At 44.2% G+C, this 20,226-nt stretch overlaps 1 protein-coding gene across 3 annotated transcripts in view; it reads left to right on the top strand.

Moving 5' to 3' along the window:
- The first annotated feature begins 14,290 nt into the window (after window positions 1-14,290).
- RNF150 (ring finger protein 150) overlaps window positions 14,291-20,226 on the top strand; it is a 286,828-nt gene continuing 280,892 nt past the window's right edge. For 2 of the 3 annotated variants that reach the window (XR_009540245.1, XR_009540246.1), the window contains exon 1: window positions 14,306-14,801. Coding sequence is in view for 1 of the 3 variants with exons in the window: in XM_060147682.1 (XP_060003665.1) it covers window positions 14,306-14,801 (496 nt within the window). In the remaining 2 variants the exon portion in view is untranslated. Of the gene's footprint in view, window positions 14,802-20,226 lie in introns of all 3 variants that reach the window. The other variant, XM_060147682.1, reaches the window with a different exon arrangement.

Here is a 20,226-nt window from a genome sequence, read left to right as displayed (position 1 = left end):
ATCTGAGTTTGAAATTTTAAAAATCTCCAAAATGACTTCTATAGCTAGTTAGAAAGCTAGATACATATACAAATACACACACATATATATGTATATATGATGATGTATTTCAGTTTTCCCTCTTGTAGTGAGGTCCTTGCCAACTATTTGCTTTAATAACACAGAAATAGTTTTACTATAGATCATTACACATTTAAGGTCCTTGTTTGGTGTCTGATAACCAGTTGTGGTAGCAGAAGTAATAGTAGTTATAGCACTAAGAGTTAATATTTTTTAACATATTTATTGGAGTATAATTGCTTTATAATGGTGTGTTAGTTTCTGCTTTATAACAAAGTGAATCAGTTATACATATACATATGTCCCCATATCTTTTCCCTTTTGCATCTCCCTCCCTCCCACCCTCCCTATAAGAGTTAATATTTACTTAGTGTTACTATAAGGAAATTACTGTCCTATGTACTTGACATAAGTGAATTTTAGTCTATTTTGTATGCACCCTTATTAGCTTCATTTTATATGCTCCATAGAAATGTGTCTGTTGCATTATGCTTTAATGCTTTCCTTTAAATTTTATAAGGGTAGAAATGCCCATTTGAACATGATTTTGCTTTTCGCAAAAGTATAGTCAGAGACATTATCCCACTATAATAAGAATCACAATGAAAGCGAATATACTGAAATCAGTAATAAGGAAAACATATATCTCTAAAGACAAATTGTCTTCATTCTTTTATCAAACAAACAAAATTTACTTAACCCATTATGTTTCCTATTATGAAATTTTTACTAAATTCAGCACAGAAGAACAGTAATATATTCTTATATTAATATATTCTTGTGATGGTGACTTTTTTTTTTTTTTTTTGGCCACACTGTGGGGCATGTGGAACTTCTGTGACCAGGGATCGAAACTGTACCCCCTGCAGTGGAAGTGCAGAGTCTTAACCACTGGACCACAAGGGAAGTCCCACATTTTTCTTTCTACTCCTCTTAATTTAGTTTACTTTTTTACTTCTAATTGGCCTACTTTCTATTATATTTGATTTTGTAAAGCGATACCAATTGTTTTTCTAGAATAGGGGCAATACAAATGTGAAATAAATGTCTTTAAAGGACTAGGACTGCATTTCAATCTAGACCTTAGAGAAAATTCCATACCTAAAGTTCAGGTCAGAGGATATGTTGCTCTGTCTTATGGATAAAAATATTCTATTATCAAATTTAAATGCTTAGCTGAAGTAGCATTTCTTGTTACTAGGGTTGCACTGATTAATTAGCTTATCTGTTCCTCCTTCCTTCTTTCTTTCCTTCCATATATTTTATTGAGAATCTACTATATGCCAGCTCTTTCTACACTTTAGGAATATAGATAGGGTCTCTGCTTTCATGACACTTATTTCTAGTATTTAGGAAAGAAATACATAGCCCTGTAGAAAATATTGTCCAAGGTAAATAAATTATCTTTTCCTACATTTCCTCTGATGAAAATATATATATATACAATTATCTCATCCTTATCTTTTGTCACTGAAGGAAGGAATCATTTCTGTCCTGTTTTCTGGTGTCTAAGCATATTCATGCTCCTAAAAGCATCAGTGAACATCACCTAGAAAATTGAGCTTATCAGCCACAAAGTCCTATAGGGAGACAATCTTCTGCATAGAATTCATGCTCATTCTGAACAAGGGACGGGGCTCCTCCAAAGCAAAGGATCACTGAGAACCAGGCTCCAAAGCAACTGTATAGCATATGACAATTGCCAGTTGTAGAATATTTCAATAAACTCAATCTTTATCACTGTGGCACAGCTGGTGGCAAGGGGATTGGAAAGGCTGGTAAGCTATGCTCTGTGAGGATCAGAATTATGTGTTTGGAATAGTGGCTTTTGAGCAAATGCATGTCACATTACAGATCACAAAATCTTACCTAGTCAAACAGTGTTTATAGTTCTTTACAAAACGATAAAGCCCACATATATGCAATATGGTGAGGATTCATGGTTTCCCTTCTACACATTTTATTTTCCCCCCAAGTGTTGAGAAAGATAATAGTTGAAGGGGGATTTTTTTCCGGGAAGGGTGGTCAGGGGAAATATCTCTGAGAAAATGGTGTTTAAAAGTAAAGGAAGAGAGAAAAAAAAAAAGTAAAGGAAGAGGACTTCCCTGGTGGTGCAGTGGTTTGGAATCTGCCTGCCACTGCAGGGGACACAGGTTCGAGCCCTGGTCCAGGAAGATCCCACATGCTGCGGAGCAACTAAGCCCATGTGCCACAACTACTGAAGTCCACACGCCTAGAGCCCGTGAGCCACAACTACTGAGCCCACGTGCCACAACTACTGAAGCCCGCACGTCTAGAGCCCGTGCTCCGCAACAAGACAAGCCACAACAATGAGAAGCCCGTGCACTGCAGCGAAGAGTAGACCCTGCTCGCCGCAACGAAGACCCAGCACAACCAAAAATGAATGTAAATAAATAAATTTATTTTTAAAAAAATCATTAAAATACAAAAGTACAGGAAGAATAGTTTACATCTGCTAATCCCACAAGTTCTCTCCCCCACCCCCCTTCCCCTTGGCAACCACAAGTCTGTTCTCTATGTCTGTCATTCTGTTTCTCTTTTATAGATATATAGGATGTACACACAGCAAGGTCCTACTGTATATCACAGGGAACTATATTCAATATCCTGTGATAAACCATAATGGAAAAGAATATTAAAAAAAAGAATGTCTCTATGTGTATAACTCGGTCACTTTGCTGTGCAGCAGAGATTGGCACTACATTGTAAACCAACTATATTTCAATTAAAAACAAAAAGTAAAAGAAGAAGCAGTGGCTCTGTGAAGAGTGAGGAAAAGAGCATTCTAGACATGTGCAAAAGCACTGGGACTTTTTTTTGCCCCATTTGAGGATCGAAAAGAAAACTAGGGTAATTCCCTGGTGGTCCAGTGGTTAGGACTGCACACTTTCACGGCCAAGAGCCTGGGTTTGATCCCTGGTTGGTGAACTAAGGTTCCGCAAGCCACGTGGTACGGCCAAAAAGAAAAGAAAACTAGTGCTGCTGAGGTGATGAGAGGAGGGTACCAGCCTGAGGAAAGGGCAGGGATAGCTCACGTAAGTCATGGAATCATTCAATGAGGCGGGGGGTGACCCAATCAGATTTACATTTAAAATTCACTTGAAATGCTGTGTTGACTCCCATGAAGGAGGGAAGCCTTAGTTCAGTTCGGAGACTACTATAGCCATCTTGCTGGGAGGGTCGTAGCCTGGACTAAAGTGGTTACAGGGGAGATGGAGAGGAGAGAGTAGGTTTATGATTTTTTTTGAAGATTGAATTAATGGAACTGGCTGATGGATTAGATATACGGGTGGGTGAAGGGCAGTGGTGAGGAAAAGGGAGGAATCAAGAACAACTTCTGGCTTGAGTACCTGAGTGGGTGATGGTGTCATTTACTATATGATGAACATAAGAAGGGGAAGAACTAAGAGCTCAGAGTTTGACATAGTAATTATGTGATGTCCATAAATCATCAACAGGGACATGGAAATTAGGCAACGAGATAAATGAGTTTGAGGCTTCAAAAAATAGGTTCTGGAATCATCAGTTATGAGTAGGTATCAAAGACAAGATAACTAAAACCGGAAACATCACCTAAATAGAGAACGAAATGAAAAAAAAGAAAAAGGGTCACAGCAACGCTTGGGATCTTTAGGAACCTTTAGGCACAGAGCCCTAGGGAACCCAACAGCTACACATCACACTGAGGGACCAAAAGAGGAGTTCTGAGGAAATCAAGAAACGGGAGAGCTTCTCAAGCAGAAGGCCGTGGTCGACCTTGTCGAGTGCTGCTGGGAGGTTACATAAACTGAGGACAGAAATGTTTCCATTGGATTTGGCAAAGCAGTGGTCCCTGGAGACCAGAGATGCTTCCTTTTTTCTAAATCAAATTTGAGGTGAGATGGTAAGCTAAGAGTAAGAAACTAAAGAGTGTGTAGAAGGTGTGACAAGAAGAAAGATATGAAAATATTCAAAGGGGAGTGGAAAAGTGAACGTACTGAAGAAACATAGTAGCACTGTCTGGAGATGCCAAGGTGAGGTTTACATCACCAATTTAAAGCAAAACTGATCAGGTTAGTAGTGAGATCTTTGATGATGATGATGACAATTATAATAGTAATGGTAATAATGATAATAATAATAATGGATATGAATGGGAATTCTCCTTGACTCTTGTCACCCCAATGCTCTCACCCCAGGATGAACCGGCTGGCCATGCTTGGTGTCACTTTCCTCCATATTTCATTCTTATTATGTTCAAAGAGGGAAGCATTTCTAGAAAGTGGAAGCCTGTTCTATCAAGTATACTGAGTGAGTTGTTTCCCCAACTAGAAATTCCAAGTAAATTCTACAGATCAATTTGGAGACCCTAATAGAATCAAGCCTAACAGCAACAATAACAACAAAAGAAGCATATAATTGTAAGTGACTGGAGCAAGAGAATTATTAAATCCACAGAACGTTCCAGTTGGAGAGGTTTGTTGAAATCATCAATTCTAACACCCTCATTTTACAGAAGAGGAAGTAGACTCCGAAGGGACTGATCTGAGCTTCCACACTAGTCATTTGCAGCACTGTGGCAAGAACTCAGACCAGACAGCTCATGTGAAAACTAGCACAGCATCTGGTATATGGGGAAAAAAATAAACGTCATTTTCTATCTCTTGTTCCTTCTCAGTGACCTTACCATATGGTGAATGAGTCAATAGAAAAATAGTAATGCCGTCATCTTGCAACAGGTCTGTGTGACTATAGCTCAACGGACATTTAGGTATTAGTATCAAAAATAAAGTAAGTCTGTGTTCTCTATCTGCAGGTTGGTTGAATCTACAGATTCAAAACTCGCAGGTACGGAGGACCGACTGTATTCATCGTACTACACCACTTTATATAAGGGACTTGAGCATCCACGTATTTGGTATCTTCCAGGGGCTCCTGGAACCAATTCCCCGTGGATACGGAGGGACGACTGTATGCCGAAATGAGTGATGAGTCATCCAGCAGTCTTGACCTAGATAGCAAATTAGGCACAGAGCTGGGATTAAAACCCTGACACCTGTGCCTTTCAGTCGTAAGGCTGTCTCCCTTAATTATGGTGCTTGCTGTGTACCAGCTCTGTGGGAATGGGCTTCATGGTAAAAGGGAAATTATTCATAAAAACATCCTTCTAAACAGCCAGCTCTAAGAGAGCAGGAAGAGGGCCTGGATTCTCTCCCATCTGGTAATTTTGACAAAGTACAGTTTACAGCTGCTCGTGACCATAGCTGCTATCGTCAGTCAGCATGCAATTCTCGGATGTCTTCATCTGTAGATACGTCTTCCCCCATCCCAGCCTTCTGGTGAAAGAGGACAAGATGGTCTTAAAAAGGACAGAAAAAGAAAAGATGTCAGTTTTTTAAAAAAATGTACCCAATGAAAAGTAATAGTTTAGAACAAAAACTGAACAACCATGTACAAAAAAATGAGAAAAAGAAAAAAAGAGATGTATAGTGGTGAAAAAGTTTTCTGTTGGTTTTGGCTCAAGTCCCAAGTGAGTTTTTCTAGGCTGACTTTCCATAACTAGTTGGTCAAAAAAATCCATGACATAAAGTTGTTTGGAAGGGGATGTGGTTAATAAGAAAGGCAGAGAAGCCCAAATTAACTGTCAAAATCATATCAAAGACTGAAATAAGTAGAACTCACTTGATAATTCAAAGGAGCAAAAAAGAAAAAAAAAAGGTTATTTTTTAGCAAAGTATCCTGTTTTGAAATTCGGAGAGTTAGTAAAGGAATAAAGATCAAAGAAATGAATATCATTAGTTTCATGCACATTCTCCAAAAAAAGAAAAAAAACACTTAGCCATAAGCTTCCATTTCCATCTGCTGTACTTGCAGCAGAAGTTACAGGGACTTTTGGACTATGAAAGTTCTTCTACTTTGCCTGGAGAGCTAGTACGTGGTCTCACAGAAGCAATACAGCCCAACGGTATAGCAGGGTAAATTGTCTATGAAAGCACAAATGAGGTAAAAATGATTCACGGGAGCTGAAGTGAACAAAGGAATTAACCAGAGGCACACAAAGTGAAGTTACAAATCAGAGTCAATTAACAAACAAGATGGTGAATATCGGGCTTCCCTGGGGGCGCAGTGGTTGAGAGTCCGCCTGCCGATGCAGGGGACACGGGTTCGTGCCCCGGTCCGGGAAAACCCCACATGCCGCGGAGCGGCTGGGCCCGTGAGCCATGGCCGCTGAGCCTGCGCGTCCGGAGCCTGTGCTCCGCAACGGGAGAGGCCACAACAGTGAGAGGCCCGCGTACTGCAAAAAAAAAAAAGATGGTGAATATCTAAGACAAAGAGAATACCAAGGCAATAGGATAGCTCTTAAGACGGTAGCTTGGAGACTTCCCTGGCGGTCCAGTGATTAAGACTTCACCTTCCAATGCAGGGGGTGCAGGTTCAATTCCTGGTCAGGGAGCTAAGATCCCACATGCCTCGCTGCCAAAAAAAACATAAAACAGAAGCGATATTGTAACAAATTCTTTAAAATGACTTTTAAAATGGTCCACACAAAAAAAAAATCTTTTAAAAAAAGACCGTAGCCTGGTCTTCCAGTACTGGTCAGACTTGCAGTACAAAAGCCTCACCCTCCACCCCTTCTGCCCTTGCTAGTTGCATGACTTCAGGCACTTGTGTAATGGGACTAAGCTCATTCTGAGAATTCAGTAAGTCAGTCTATGTAAAGTGCTTAGAACACAGAGTACCTGCATATATATTAAGTGCTCAAATCTTCGTTACTATTTATTATTCAACACATTGATGGATGCTCTTGTGGGCCAGACGTGGCAGCAGATGCTTGGAATATGGCAGGCGCTAGACGTCCTGGAGGAGAAGTTCTGCAAGCCTAGGCCTCTGTAGGTTACCTGCAAACCTGGCTCAATCATCCCTGTATTTTGTTATTTCTATGTAGCATTACTTGCACTCACTGAATTCTTCTTATGTGTGTGTTTTTAAAACTACCGCCCACTAACTTCACAATTCCTTTGGACAATTCTGTCCATCTCTAAAACTAGACTCTAAACCCCCTGAGAGGAGGGCTCTTGTCTGTTCCTCAGCATCCAGCACAGGGCTTAACACAAAGAATACAACCATACATACAAAAATGAACAGTCAGTCTTCCTTTAAAATTGTTTTGGACGTTACGTTTTCTAGACTTATTCCCTCCTACTTCTCTTGTGCTGACCTCCCTTGGGGTCTCACTCTTCTTTGTGCCCTTTAGGATCTTCCAACAGTCCTGGAAGGAGATGTAATCACTCCAGTTTTAAAGAGAAAATTGTGGCTCAGCACTGTGAAAACTGCCCATGTGGCAGGACTGAGATCCTAGTCTGGTTCATCTGCCACCATAGGCCCACACCTCCACCCCGCACATTGCACCTCCACTCCAAGCAAACATGGAAGATGGGGAAGATGAAAACGTCGTTGGGACGGCCCATAGGAAACCAAATACCGCAGGATAATACTGTGCAGGAAATGGATTTTTTTTTCTGGCCGTGCCTCGTGGTTTGCAGGACCTTAGTTCCCCAACTAGGGATTGAACCTGGGCCACAACAGTGAAAGCACCGAGTCCTAACCACTGGACCGCCAGGGAACTCCCAGGAAATGGATTTTTAAAATAATAACACCAGCCCTCACATGTAAAGCGAATCACCTATTGTATTTTGAGAATTCTTCCCCATCTACAAACGTATGGAAAATATTTTTAAAGAGTTTTCCCTCTTTTCAGTCATGGGGATAGTTATTCAGGAGCTTATTGTGAAGAAAGAACTTACCCTGAAGAATGAACGGGCATCAATTTTTAAAAATTGCAATCAATCAAATCAAATGAAAAATACAATATGAATCAAATCTTGTATATTGAAACTTTTCCCCATTAAACTTTTATTAAGGGGCTTCCCTGGTGGCGCAGTGGTTGAGAGTCCGCCTGCTGATGCAGGGGACACAGGTTCGTGCCCTAGTCTGGGAAGATCCCACATGCCGCAGAGCGGCTGGGCCCGTGAGCCATGGCTGTTGGGCCTGCGCGTCCAGAGCCTGTGCTCCGCAACGGGAGAGGCCACAGCAGTGAGAGGCCCGCGTACCGCAAAAAGAAAAAAAAAAACCACTTTTATTAAGCCATTAAATGTGTATACATAGGAGGAATTGTATTTTCAAATGATTTAATCCATCTTTTAAAGTCTACGGTAGAATGCCCTTTGAACAGGCTGCGCACATGAATGGCAATATACCAATGCAAAGACTGAGAGCTTCGTAAAGTCTCATTTGCTGGCATTTGGAGAAATGGGACCCTGCTATTCTTTGCTGGAGCTGCTCTTTACTTCTGACTCAGACACACATAGGGTGCATACGTTTAAGTCAATTCTGCCTCTACCATTTATGAAAACAAGAATACCTCTACACACCAAAGAGACCTGGGGAGACCTACTCGTTCTATCTGGCCTGGGCTGCTTGGCTGGTAGAGAGAGTTCCCCCTCAGGTGGGGACTCCCCATGAAGCTGTGTTCTGGTGATATTTCTTTTTTTTCTAAAGAAAGTTTAAATGCTTTTAAATCATTTTTCAATTTGTCCTCTATTGAACATGTATGGATAAGGGATTAAATTTATTCAAAATAGGCCCCTACTATAATTCTTCAACTAACTAATTGAGAATACCTGTGGATATATATGAATTTATTACCATCGTGACCATGGTAGTGTGTGCTTAGTGTTCATGGGCGATAGTGATCAGAATGTTTCCAATGATGTGGCCAGGTCACACTGCCATCTGGCTGCTTTCCTTTCTGCTTACTTGCCGTGTTGCTCTTTGCTGAAGTTTCTGAGGAATGTACCTAGGAGTTGGCCCAGACCTTGTTTTTGTAGAGATCTTTCATCGGGGCTACTTTATTCTGGTGATATTTCAAAAACAAATACTTGAAGGAGCTCACTTTACTCTGGGGCATGGCGTATTAAGTGAGGGCAACCTTTGAAAAAGCAATCTGGCTAAAATATGTGCTAATAACTCGAAAACCGTTCATGTGCTTTGATCCAATAATCTTCCTTCTGGAATTCTATGCTGAGGCAAATTACATGAATCTGCCATCTGGATATCTCTAGGCACCTTGAACCTGACATATTCAAAACTCGGGATTCTTATCCCAACCAACTCCTCCTGCAATCTCCCTCATCTCAGAAAACGACCCCTCCATTCTGCCAGTTGCTTAGGCTCCAAATGGTAGAGTTCTTCTGGTATTCTCTCTTTCTTTCACACCCCATTTCAAATGCACCAGAGAATACTGTCTGCTCCATCTTCAAAATACATCAAGGCTCCAATCACTTCTCACCGCGTTCATCGCCACCTTCTTGGCATAAGTCACCATCCTCTGGTTCTGAATTATGGCTATAGCTCCTATTCGTTCTTCTTGCTTCCATACTGGCTCCAATACAGTCAGAATAAACTTTTAAACATGCATAGTCTGCATGTCAGACTATGTCACTTCCTGGCTTCAAACTCTCCAGAGGTTTTTCCTGTCACTCAGAATAAAATCCAAAGAGTCGATAGGCCTCTCATCTCTCTGATCTCACCTCCTTCACTCTTTCTTTCTCACACTTCTCCATTCTCAGTAGTCTCTCTGCCATTCTCCAAGCACATCAAATACAATCTCCCTTTGGGGCCATTGTGTGTATGGTGCTCTCTTCCTAATACAACCCATCCCCCAATACATACATGGATCCCTCACGTCCTTCAGGATTCTGTTCACAATTCACCTCATCCGAGCAGTTGATCCCACTCTGCTGCCTTTTTCTTCATAGAACTGTTATTGGCTGGCATAATCTACAACTGAAAATTTGTCTGTTTCTCCCGCTCCAAAATGTAGATTCTATGAAATTTATCTGTTTCAGTCCCTACTGGATACCCAGCTCAGTGGTTCAAGTAGCACTACTGGAACGAAGGAGCATTGTGCTGGAGGAGAATCACCGACACAAGGCTGGAAACAAATTAAGACCCACGCCCCAAATGGACTTTTTAGTTTATCATGAATTGGACTTCAGCTCCTCTGAAATAGTGGCTAGCGGAAATCAAGATCTTAGAGATTACCATTATTCTTTTCTGAACCATTTAAGAGCAAGATGCAGACAGAATGCTTCATCCTACTAAATAATTCAGCGTACATATTCCCCACATAAGGACATTCTTCTACATAGCTACAATATAAACATTTGAATCAGGTAATCAGCGTTTATAGGACACTACCATCCAATCCACAGACCTCATTCAATTTTGCCAACTGTTTGTGTTTCCTATCTGGTCCAGGAGTCAATCCAGACTTGTTCGTTGCATTTTGTCGTCATGCCTCTTAAGTCTCCTTCAATTTGGATCAATTGGTTTTTCTATCCTTCTCTGTCTCTTGTGAGCTGAAAAGTTTTAAAGAATATGAGCCTGTCATTTTTTAAGATGCTTCTCACCCTGGGTCCATCCAATGTTTCTCCACGTTCAGACTCAGGCTGTACATTCTGAGCAGGACACAACAGAAAAGAGGCTGTGCTCTACTCAGCACATCACATCAGGAGGCACATGTGTGACTCGTTCCCTTCCTGATGATGCCCATCTTGATCACCTGGTCAATGTGGTGTCTTCCAGGTTCTTTCCAATAAATTCCCCCTTGATCAATAAGTATTTTTCAGAAGATGCTTTAAGACTAAGCTGACATCCTGCTTCACATCAAACAGCCACCCACCAGCCTTGGCATCCACTGAGGAGTCCTGCAAGAATCAACCAACATTGCCAAATGGTGACTTACTATTTCCATCAATCTTATTAGTTGGCATTATTCCATAAGGAAGAGCTCTCCCTTTTCTTTCCATTTATTTATTTATTCCATCATTATTTATCTATTCATTTATATTGGCATGGATTCATGGATTCCTGTCTTATCCAATAGGTTGTAATCAGTTACTATCACAATTTATTTTGATACTCAAATTGTCCCAGATTTGGCCAGTGGGAGCTCCTTCCTGCTGGCTCATGTGTCCTTTTAGCATGTTCCCATCATGCTTTGAGCACTTCCTATAAAAGTTTCCAAGCTTACTTTGTACTTTCCCAGCCCAAGTACTAGAATCAGCCCTGGTTCCACTTCATGGAGGATGGTACTTAGAAACCAAGATCTTCTGGCCACTTGATGTGTCCGTTGCTCTGGCCTCTGAATGAAAATAGCTATGGTGTATATGTGTATATATATATATAATGATTTCACACTCATTTTGAATCCAATCCAACACCTCAGGGTTCTTTATGAAGCTGAACAGGATCCTGTAGGGCCCTCCTGGGTACAAATCCTTTCCGTGTCCCCCCGTTTTTTGTTTAGTAAATAGGCTTCATTCAGCCTCCTCGACCTTCCCTGGTTTCCAAAGGGCAGATTCAAATAGTTGCTTATCAGGGAAGGAGAAAGAAACAAAGGAGGCGCGGTCAAGAAACAGCAGTGCAGCAACGGGGCAGAAGGTCCTGGTTCCTCCTCAAGGAATGTATATAACAATATCTTTGAGTTCCTCTGCAGGAACTAAGGCCCCTACCCAGGTGGAGGATGGCAACTTCAGGCTGAGCACAATATCGCTGGAACTCCGCCCACCAGCTCTGTTACCTCACCACCAACCAATCAGAAAAAATGTCTGCACACAGGGGAAGATAATGAAGACCCTGACCCCTTCCCCAAATGATTCTCCCTTTAAACCTTTTCATGGTCAAGCAGAATCTTTGGAATTGGTTTTTGGACACGAGTCTGCCTTCTCCCCAGCTGACCTCCTGAATAAAGCAACCTCTCCTTTCCAACCAACACCTGTCTCTCGGGTATTGGCTTTTTAGTGGCCAGCAGCAGAACCTGAGTTCGATAACATTTATAGCTTTCTTTCCTTCCATATTCGTAAATTCCTTCTCCCACACTAAGAAACCTGGCTCCCATTATATTTAATATTTTACTTATTTGCCCAATGTCCCTGTAATTGATCAATCTCTCAGCCAGGATGCTACTTCCTTGATCCTGCCATCTCCTCAGCCTCTAACTTTTCCTCTAAGGGAAGAAAACGACAGGGGTAGTTGTGCATTCTTAATGACACAGATTCACTAAGTTTTGCGGCTGGAGAAAAACTGCTAAGAGACAGAGAGATATGGGGAACCACTGTGGTTTGTGAGACATCTGCACAAAACCTCGCTGGGGGGTTTTAGGCAAAGGACTCAGATCTCTGGTGGTTCAGGAACCAGCAGCCAGGCATTCTTCACTTTTGCCTTTTTGGCATTAGGCACTATAAAAAGCACTGTCCCAATTGCCTAGAAGCCTATTTTCTAAAATGAATAAGTTAGGGAAATACAGAAACCCAGCACATCCAATACCATAGAGACAAATGCTTCTAAGTAGTTCTTTTTCTGCCTGCTTCTAATTTGGGTATAGCTGGGATTCTTTGCTCTCCCCTAACAGCCACCAGCTGTTCCTACTGCTTCTGGAAAAACAGCAGTTGTACTGGTGGACAGCCATTAACAGATTTCTGTAAACATGCTAACTAAGGTCCTGGGGAAAAGGTGGACTTTTGTTTTCATCAAGAATGGGTCCTGAGTTCTCTGAAAGATTGCCAGTTGGGAAGTACAAGGTGGGTGATTAAGAACCATCACACAAATTGCTTTCGAGACATGCTATCTCAAGCCAGAGAAACTGCTGGTGTGAAAAGATAACCACTCAAACATTTAACTGGTAAGGAAGTGTGCTGTGTCAAAGTTTTAAGAACATGACTCTAGAGGGGCTGTACTCTCCACTGACTAGTTGCAAGCTCTATGCACAACTGGAGAATATCCTATAAACAATAATAACCCAAAAAACCTGCCTTGCCTATTGAGGCTCTATTGCTGCTCTAAGTCCTCTGTTACCAGTCATGACAACCAGAATAAACACAGTGAAGAAATAGCTCACCCAATTTCTTTTCTTACAGAGTTAGAAAACACTTATTCTAGAGGAAAACAAATGCCACATGTTTGCTGCCAGAGGGTAAGAAAGAAGCCCATTTCTATACTCATTCTAATACAGCGCAGCATCAGCATGACCTGGGAACTTGTCAGAAAAGCATATTCTGGAGCCCACCTCACATGTACGGAATGAGAAACTCTGCAGCAGGGCCCATCAGTCTGAGTTTTAACACACACACACACACACACACACACACACACACACACACGTGACAGCGACGGTGATGTACATTTAAATTTGATAGTCACTGCCCTAGATATTCCAGGCATTGTGTTCGGAGGACTCAGCTACCAACTAATCTTATCAGTTGGCCCTAGGATGGGTAATTAGGGAAAGTTGTTTATGAGAGATACACACATTTCTCTACGTTTGAGACGCAGGAAGTTGTTCCTCTCTTCATAGGTCAAGGGGTCGCTTCCCCTTTTGCCTCCACCTGGACCAAGTCGCAGATTAGGTTGAATTTGAGAGCCGGCAGGGGTCGCTGCTGCCCATAGAGAGAGCGAGGGAGCGTGGCAAGAGAAGCCTAGAATCTTTGACATCACATTAAGCTCCTCCTTGCACGCACACATTAGACACACACACAAACATATACAGACACACACACACACACACACGGACCGCGTACTCTTCTCTGCCGGCTTGCTCTCGCTACCCCCGAGCCGGCCCCTCCCGTGGCAAGTGTGTGCCGGGCGCAGCCTGAGGGACCCGGCGCACAGCAGGGGCGGCCGCCGCGCCTCCAGCCGGACCCGCACGCCCCAGCGCTCGGCGACGGCAGCCGGGACTCCTCGCCGACACCCCGGGCTCGGAGCAGCCGCGCCCGCCCCCGCCGGGGCTGCAGGGCGCCGGGCCGCCACCCCGCACGCTCCCGGGCCCCCTGCCACCCCTATGAGAGAAGGAGAAGCCGGGCAAAGGAGCAGGACGCTCGGCAGCCGGACTCCGCCGCAAGCCCGGAGCGCCCCCTCCGCCCGCGGCCCGCCGGCGCCCGCGAAGCGAGATGCAACCGCCGTGCTTCGGCTGAAAAGGGAAGGGGCCGGCGCCACCCGCTCGCTCGGAAGCCGGTCCCCGCGGCGGCTGCGCGTCCCGGCCGCGGCCCCTCGGGCCCGGGAGTGAGCAGGAGCAGGAGGAGGAGAAGAAGGACAAGCGGCCGGCCCGGCGTTGGCCGGGGCTGGGGAGGAGGGACGGCGCGGGGGGAGCGCGCCGGGGGCGGGGAGGGGGCCCCGGCGGATAAAGATGGCAATGTCTCTCATCCAAGCGTGCCGCAGCCTGGCTCTCTCAACATGGCTGCTTTCCTTTTGTTTCGTGCATCTGCTCTGCCTGGACTTCACCGTGGCCGAGAAGGAAGAATGGTACACCGCTTTCGTGAACATCACCTACGCCGAGCCCGCGCCGGACCCCGGGGCCGGGGCGGCGGGCGGCGGCGGCGGCGGCACCACCGCCGAGCTGCACACCGAGAAGACCGAGTGCGGGCGCTACGGGGAGCACTCGCCCAAGCAGGACGCCCGCGGGGAGGTGGTCATGGCCAGCTCGGCCCACGACCGCCTGGCCTGCGACCCCAACACCAAGTTCGCCTCCCCGGCGCACGGCAAGAACTGGATAGCCCTCATCCCCAAGGGCAACTGCACGTACAGGGATAAGATCCGGAACGCGTTCCTGCAGAACGCCTCCGCCGTGGTCATCTTCAACGTGGGCTCCAACAACAACGAGACCATCACCATGTCCCACGCAGGTAAGCGGCCCCGGCGGGCGCGGGGCGGGGGAGGGGAGCCAGAGGAGGATGGAGGCGCCGAGAAGGATCCAGCGCCTGCCTCCTAGCGCCTTCCTGCGAAGTCCGTGCTTTGCGAAAGACGCGTCTCTGTTCCTCGGACCTACTAAGTTTTGCTCTGCGTCACTTCGTGGGGTTTACAAAGAAGAGAGGACTAACAGCATTGGGGGCACCAGAGAATGCATTCCAATTAGCATCGCGCCACTCGGACGAAGGTTGGCCGAGGGGGGCTAACTTTTCCGAGGAGGATCTGGTAGGTGGGGTGTGGGGGTAGGGTTCGGATGTTGTTCTCGGCTAGTGAGCGGCCCCGCACCTGTTTGGAACCGGGAGATCTGATAACTCAGCTCTTCACTTGGGTGTGTGCATCAGGTATACTCCTGAGGCCGGCGTTTGTGTATCAGGAGGCGGGTAGGGTTACTGGTGCTGGCGCTCGTCACTGCCGACTTGCTCAAGTCGGGTTTCAGCTCTTCGTGGGAGATTGAGTACCGCTCCTTCGACCCCGCCCCGCGCCGCCCGCTGGGTTGACGCGAGTCATAAATAATACCGAAAATCCTGTGCTCTGCCAAGCTGTCATCCGGAGGAGCTGACAGGCGGGCACGATGGTAAAGAGTAACAATCCTCAAAAAGCCACCAAGAGCATGGTGGCCGTAAAGATATGCCTGCTTTTACAGTGTTGCATTATCCTTTGCCCGCTTGGGAGGTTAAATATGATGAAGGTTTTCTTTATGGCGAGAGGATTTCAGGGTAGAAAGAATAAGCTTTTCGTAGTGATTGCAGGGTGCCGGGATGAGAAGTCCATGACTGTCCTAAAACTCGCTCTTTCCCTGTATGCCTGACATAACAGTGCTTCCGTGGTAGGAACAACAAAGTCCTCCCCAGGCTTGTCAGCAAAAGCAGCTCGTTTTAGCAGCCTTGCCTCCTTGAGTCCAGGGTTACTTGTTGTTTCTGTGCGTCCGGAGAACCTTGCCCTCCTTCCCCAGAGGGGTTGCTGGGTTTGAGGCTGTGGCATCCGGAAGGAGAAGGAGGGAATGGAAGTGACAGATGCATTTTCTGACTGGAGTCACCGAATCAAAACATTACCAAAATCTGGCTTTTAAAGAAAATAAACAGTTAATGCTACTGAAATGGAGTACCAGGCTTTGGCCTGGGGGGTGGTGCATTCTCTGGGGACAAGTTTTCATTCCCAGAGCTCATGTCACCTATTAGGGAAATGTACAGTGGGTTTGCCTTTGGTAGTCAACACCAGCTGTTTCAGACAAGGAACTTGTTAACCCTAATGCAAACAGGTGGAGTGGGGAAAGGTCAGTGCTTCTAACACAGGGGCCAAAGATAATGCAGTGTACTAATTCATGAAAAGGAGGAAGGGACAGTTAACTTCTTGGAAAAGTTAGGATAGAGCACTGAGGAACATTTGGTATACTTTCTTGAGCTCAACAGTTTTGTAAGTGAAAAGACTGTACTCTGACCTTGAGTCATAAGAGCACTACTTAAACTTTATGACAGTCAAGGATTTGGAGGACTATGGAAAGAGCGTTTTAAGTCATGTAAAGTATCTTTAAAAGCATATTTAATATATAAACCTCCGTGGGGGGAGTGTGAAGGAGGGTTTTTGTTATTGTTGTTCTTTAAACTCGCAGAAGATTGTTAGCTGACTTTGCAGGATCCTTTAAATGTTTCTTTTTGCATATGCGTGAAATCAAACTCTGCAGCTTGGAGCACAAAGTTAAGAGGCATCATTTATTCCTGTCTAAAAAGAACTGCCAACACATTGGGTCAGTTAATGGTTCGCCTGTTTTTAAAGGAAGCCATAAGCTGATTTGCCACACAAATGATGCTTGATTAAGATGTAGTGAGAATAAATAAAGGGCTTGGTGATAATTTGAAAGTTAGGCTAAAAAAATGTCAAGGAAATTCTCTACTAACTGTTCTGTTTGCAAAAATGTGTTAACGTATCTGCTAATAGCCGTGAGGCTTCCATATTATCATTTGGTGTATTGCCACTTCAGGAGACTGGATTCACTTTAGTCATAGATTGCATTGATTTCTGCTAAAGTCTCATTATAAGGAGATCCATGACAGGGTGGCTTGGCGAACTTTTAACTCTTTCTACCTGAATGTGAACCAGTGCCCGCGCTGGTCTGGCTGTCAGTATGTTACACTTAGCTCTAGAATGTGAAGGCTTTACTTTTTCTAGTTGAATTTAGAATTGTGACTCAAATTTATCTTAGGAAATGGTGTACATTTTAGATGCTAATCAAATATTCTTATTCTGTGAACATGGGATGCAATATAACAGAGGATCCTTACACTTGTGAACTTTTTACTTCAGTCTCCAAAAAGTGAACATCAGCCTTTGCATTTTAAAAAAATCTCACCTCTCCTCTAGATCCTTTATTTTCAGCACTGATAGCTTTCGGGTGAGGAGAAAGTCTGAATTTAGTGTTATGCACCCCACTGTGTAATATCTATGCATTTGCGGTGATGTGACCCCAACACACCCACTATCTTGAAATTCAGTTAAATAGAAATCATTTCCCCTTCCCCTTTCCATAGAGCCTTTCTTTCTGATTTTTCCTTTCCCGCTTATGATTTTGGGTTTCTGACACTTCTGCAATTATGGTTTCTCATTCACAAAGACACAGATTATCCTGGGATAGACTAGTAGCTTTAGTTTGTAACCATTTCTTTTAAATCTCTCTAAAAATATGAGCCCATTGAGAGAGAGTTCACATAGCATACAGTTCACTCATTTAAAGTACACAGTTTAATGGCTTTTCCTCTGCCAGCAGAGTTGAGGACCCTCACCACTGATTCCAGTAAGAAACCCTGTGGCCATTAATAGTTACTCTTCATTACTCTCCAATATACCAGCCCTAGTTAACCACTAATCTCCTTTCTGTCTCTGTTTGCCTATTCTGGACATTTCATATGGATGGAATCAAGTAATATGTGTTCTTCTGTGACTGGCCTCTTTCACCAGCATAATGTTTTCAAGGTCTGTCAGTGCTGTAGCATGGCTCAGTACTACATTCCTTTTTGTTACCCAATAATATTTCCTTCTATGTTTATACCACATTTTCAAAATTCGTCAATTAATGGACACTTAGGTTCTTTCCACTTTCTGGTTATTATGCATAATGCTTCTGTGAACATTCACGTACAAGTCTGTGTGTGGACATTTCTTTTGGGTACACAGCCAGGCGTGACATTTCTGAAAAGTCTGGGTCATACGGCAACTGTATGGCTTAACCTTTTGAGGAACTGCACGATTGATTTCCAAAGAAACACACCATTTCACAGTTCCACCAGCAGTGTAGGAGGAACATGTAGTAGGTGGAACATTTCTCTACATCCTCATCAACACTTGTTGTTATCTATCTTTGATTTTGGCCTTCCCAGTGGCTGTGAAGTGGTGTCTTCATTGCCGTTTTTGTTTGTGTTTCCGAGGACTAACAGTTACTTTTTAACATAATATTAATTCTTCCTCTGCTTTTCCTTTTTCTCCTTTTTCCCTTGCTCGCCGTTGTTTTTTCAGCTCAAACACGTTTTGTCTTAAAGAAGAAAGGAGATTAATAGAGAAAAGAGATCTACCTCTTCCAATTATGAAGGAAAAATAAAGCCCATGGACCAGAGACTTTATATGTCCCCTCTAAAAGGATGTGAGGAACTGCATCTTTCGTGCTTTAGAGAACTTCTTCCCAGGTTGGCTTTGTGAAAGAGCAACCGGAGGGCTTGAGTAAAAAGCTATGTAGAAATCCAGCCTCCACCTGAGAGCCCCAGAAGTACACTTCCAGGTACAGGTAAAAGCAGCCAGACCCGGGCTTCCCTGGTGGCGCAGTGGTTGAGAGTCCGCCTGCCGATGCAGGGGACATGGGTTCGTGCCCCGGTCCGGGAGGATCGCACATGCCACGGAGCGGCTGGGCCCGTGAGCCATGGCCGCTGAGCCTGCGTGCCCGGAGCCTGTGCTCCGCAACGGGAGAGACCACAACAGTGAGAGGCCCGCGTACCACAAAAAAAAAAAAAAAAAAAAAGCATCCAGATCTCAACCATCTCCTTGGAGCTGGTCAGATGCCTGTGAACCGTGAGGGAAGTGATAGCAGCCATTTCTAGAGGCAGTTTTGGGAAGTGGTAAGTTAGCCGTTTAGCCTCTCACCAGCCCGTTGAGTTTGTATCCTGCTTCTGCTACTTCCTCACTGTGGATCTTTGAGCAGGTTAGCCTCTCAGGACCTCAGTTTCCTCATTTGTGAGATGGGGGAGCCTCAGTTGTTTGGTATGAGAAATAAATGAGTTCACACACGCACAGTGCTTGCGTCTGTAGCTGGCACCTAGCCGTCAATACATGCTAATTCTCGTAGGCATTGTACACAGTGACACACAGGAGCTCCTGCATGGATCACCAGACCCCGGGGGTCACCGAGGCTCTGGCAGCCTTAGGAAAGAGCTCTGTATTGACCCTCTCCTGCTTTAGACACCAGAGCCATCGTACCAGTTTCTCTTTGTGGTTTCTGTGATTCGAGACAGGATGTCCCAGCTCCCTCTGATGGCTGGTGAATATTTGAGGATTCTCCTGTGGCATTTGTGCTTTCTCTTGGGTTAAACTGAAATCTCATCGGAGCAATATGAGATGTATCTATATATGGATTACATATATTTATATGATAAACATGGTAGATCAGTAAGTGTTTGGAGGTGGTTAAGTGTCTGAGTTGTGATGTTGAAGAAATGATGCATATTTTTTTTTCCTTTTTTGAAGAGTGTGCTTTGCTATCTTCTCATCTTTCACTAGTACATAGTTAAAGGGAAAGGAGGAAACTAAACATCTAGGAAGAACTTTTGAGAGACTGGATTCCTAATAGTAACTTGGAGATGGAGCGAGGGAGGAGATGGTTGCAGTAACTATTCAGAAAATAAGCTCAGCCTTTGGCGAGGAGGAACCCAAGATGGAGTATATCTCATGTGTTCTAGGACCTTCTCCAAGGTTTGAGGAGAAAACGTAGATGTACTGAGGCTCTTTCCTGTGTAAGTGGGTGCTAAGATTTTAATTCGTGGGTTCATGTTACATTTGCTTTAACGAATGAAGTCCACCTTTGCCTTAACCTCTGTAAAGGAACTAGCTGCTAGAATTTTTTTTTTTCAGGACTCATATTTTCTAGAGTATTTTTGTGCAGTTTTGTTTTACATTTTCCTTTAAGTAATATGTTCACCTCTCTTCAGCAGAAGGTAGCCCTCTGCCTGTGTGGTGCTTACTCTGCGTCAGGCATGTTGTAAGCACTTTGTGTATTAGGTCATTTAATTCTCACGATAACACTGAGCGGTAGGTACTGTGGTTGGCGCTGTCCAGGAAACTGAGGCTTAGACAGGGGAAGTGCCTTGGTCATGCCGGTAGTAA

The sequence above is a fragment of the Lagenorhynchus albirostris genome, chromosome 4 (genome assembly GCF_949774975.1).
Source record: "Lagenorhynchus albirostris chromosome 4, mLagAlb1.1, whole genome shotgun sequence".
Lineage (NCBI taxonomy): Eukaryota > Metazoa > Chordata > Mammalia > Artiodactyla > Delphinidae > Lagenorhynchus > Lagenorhynchus albirostris.
This window is presented reverse-complemented; position numbering and strand designations above follow the sequence as displayed.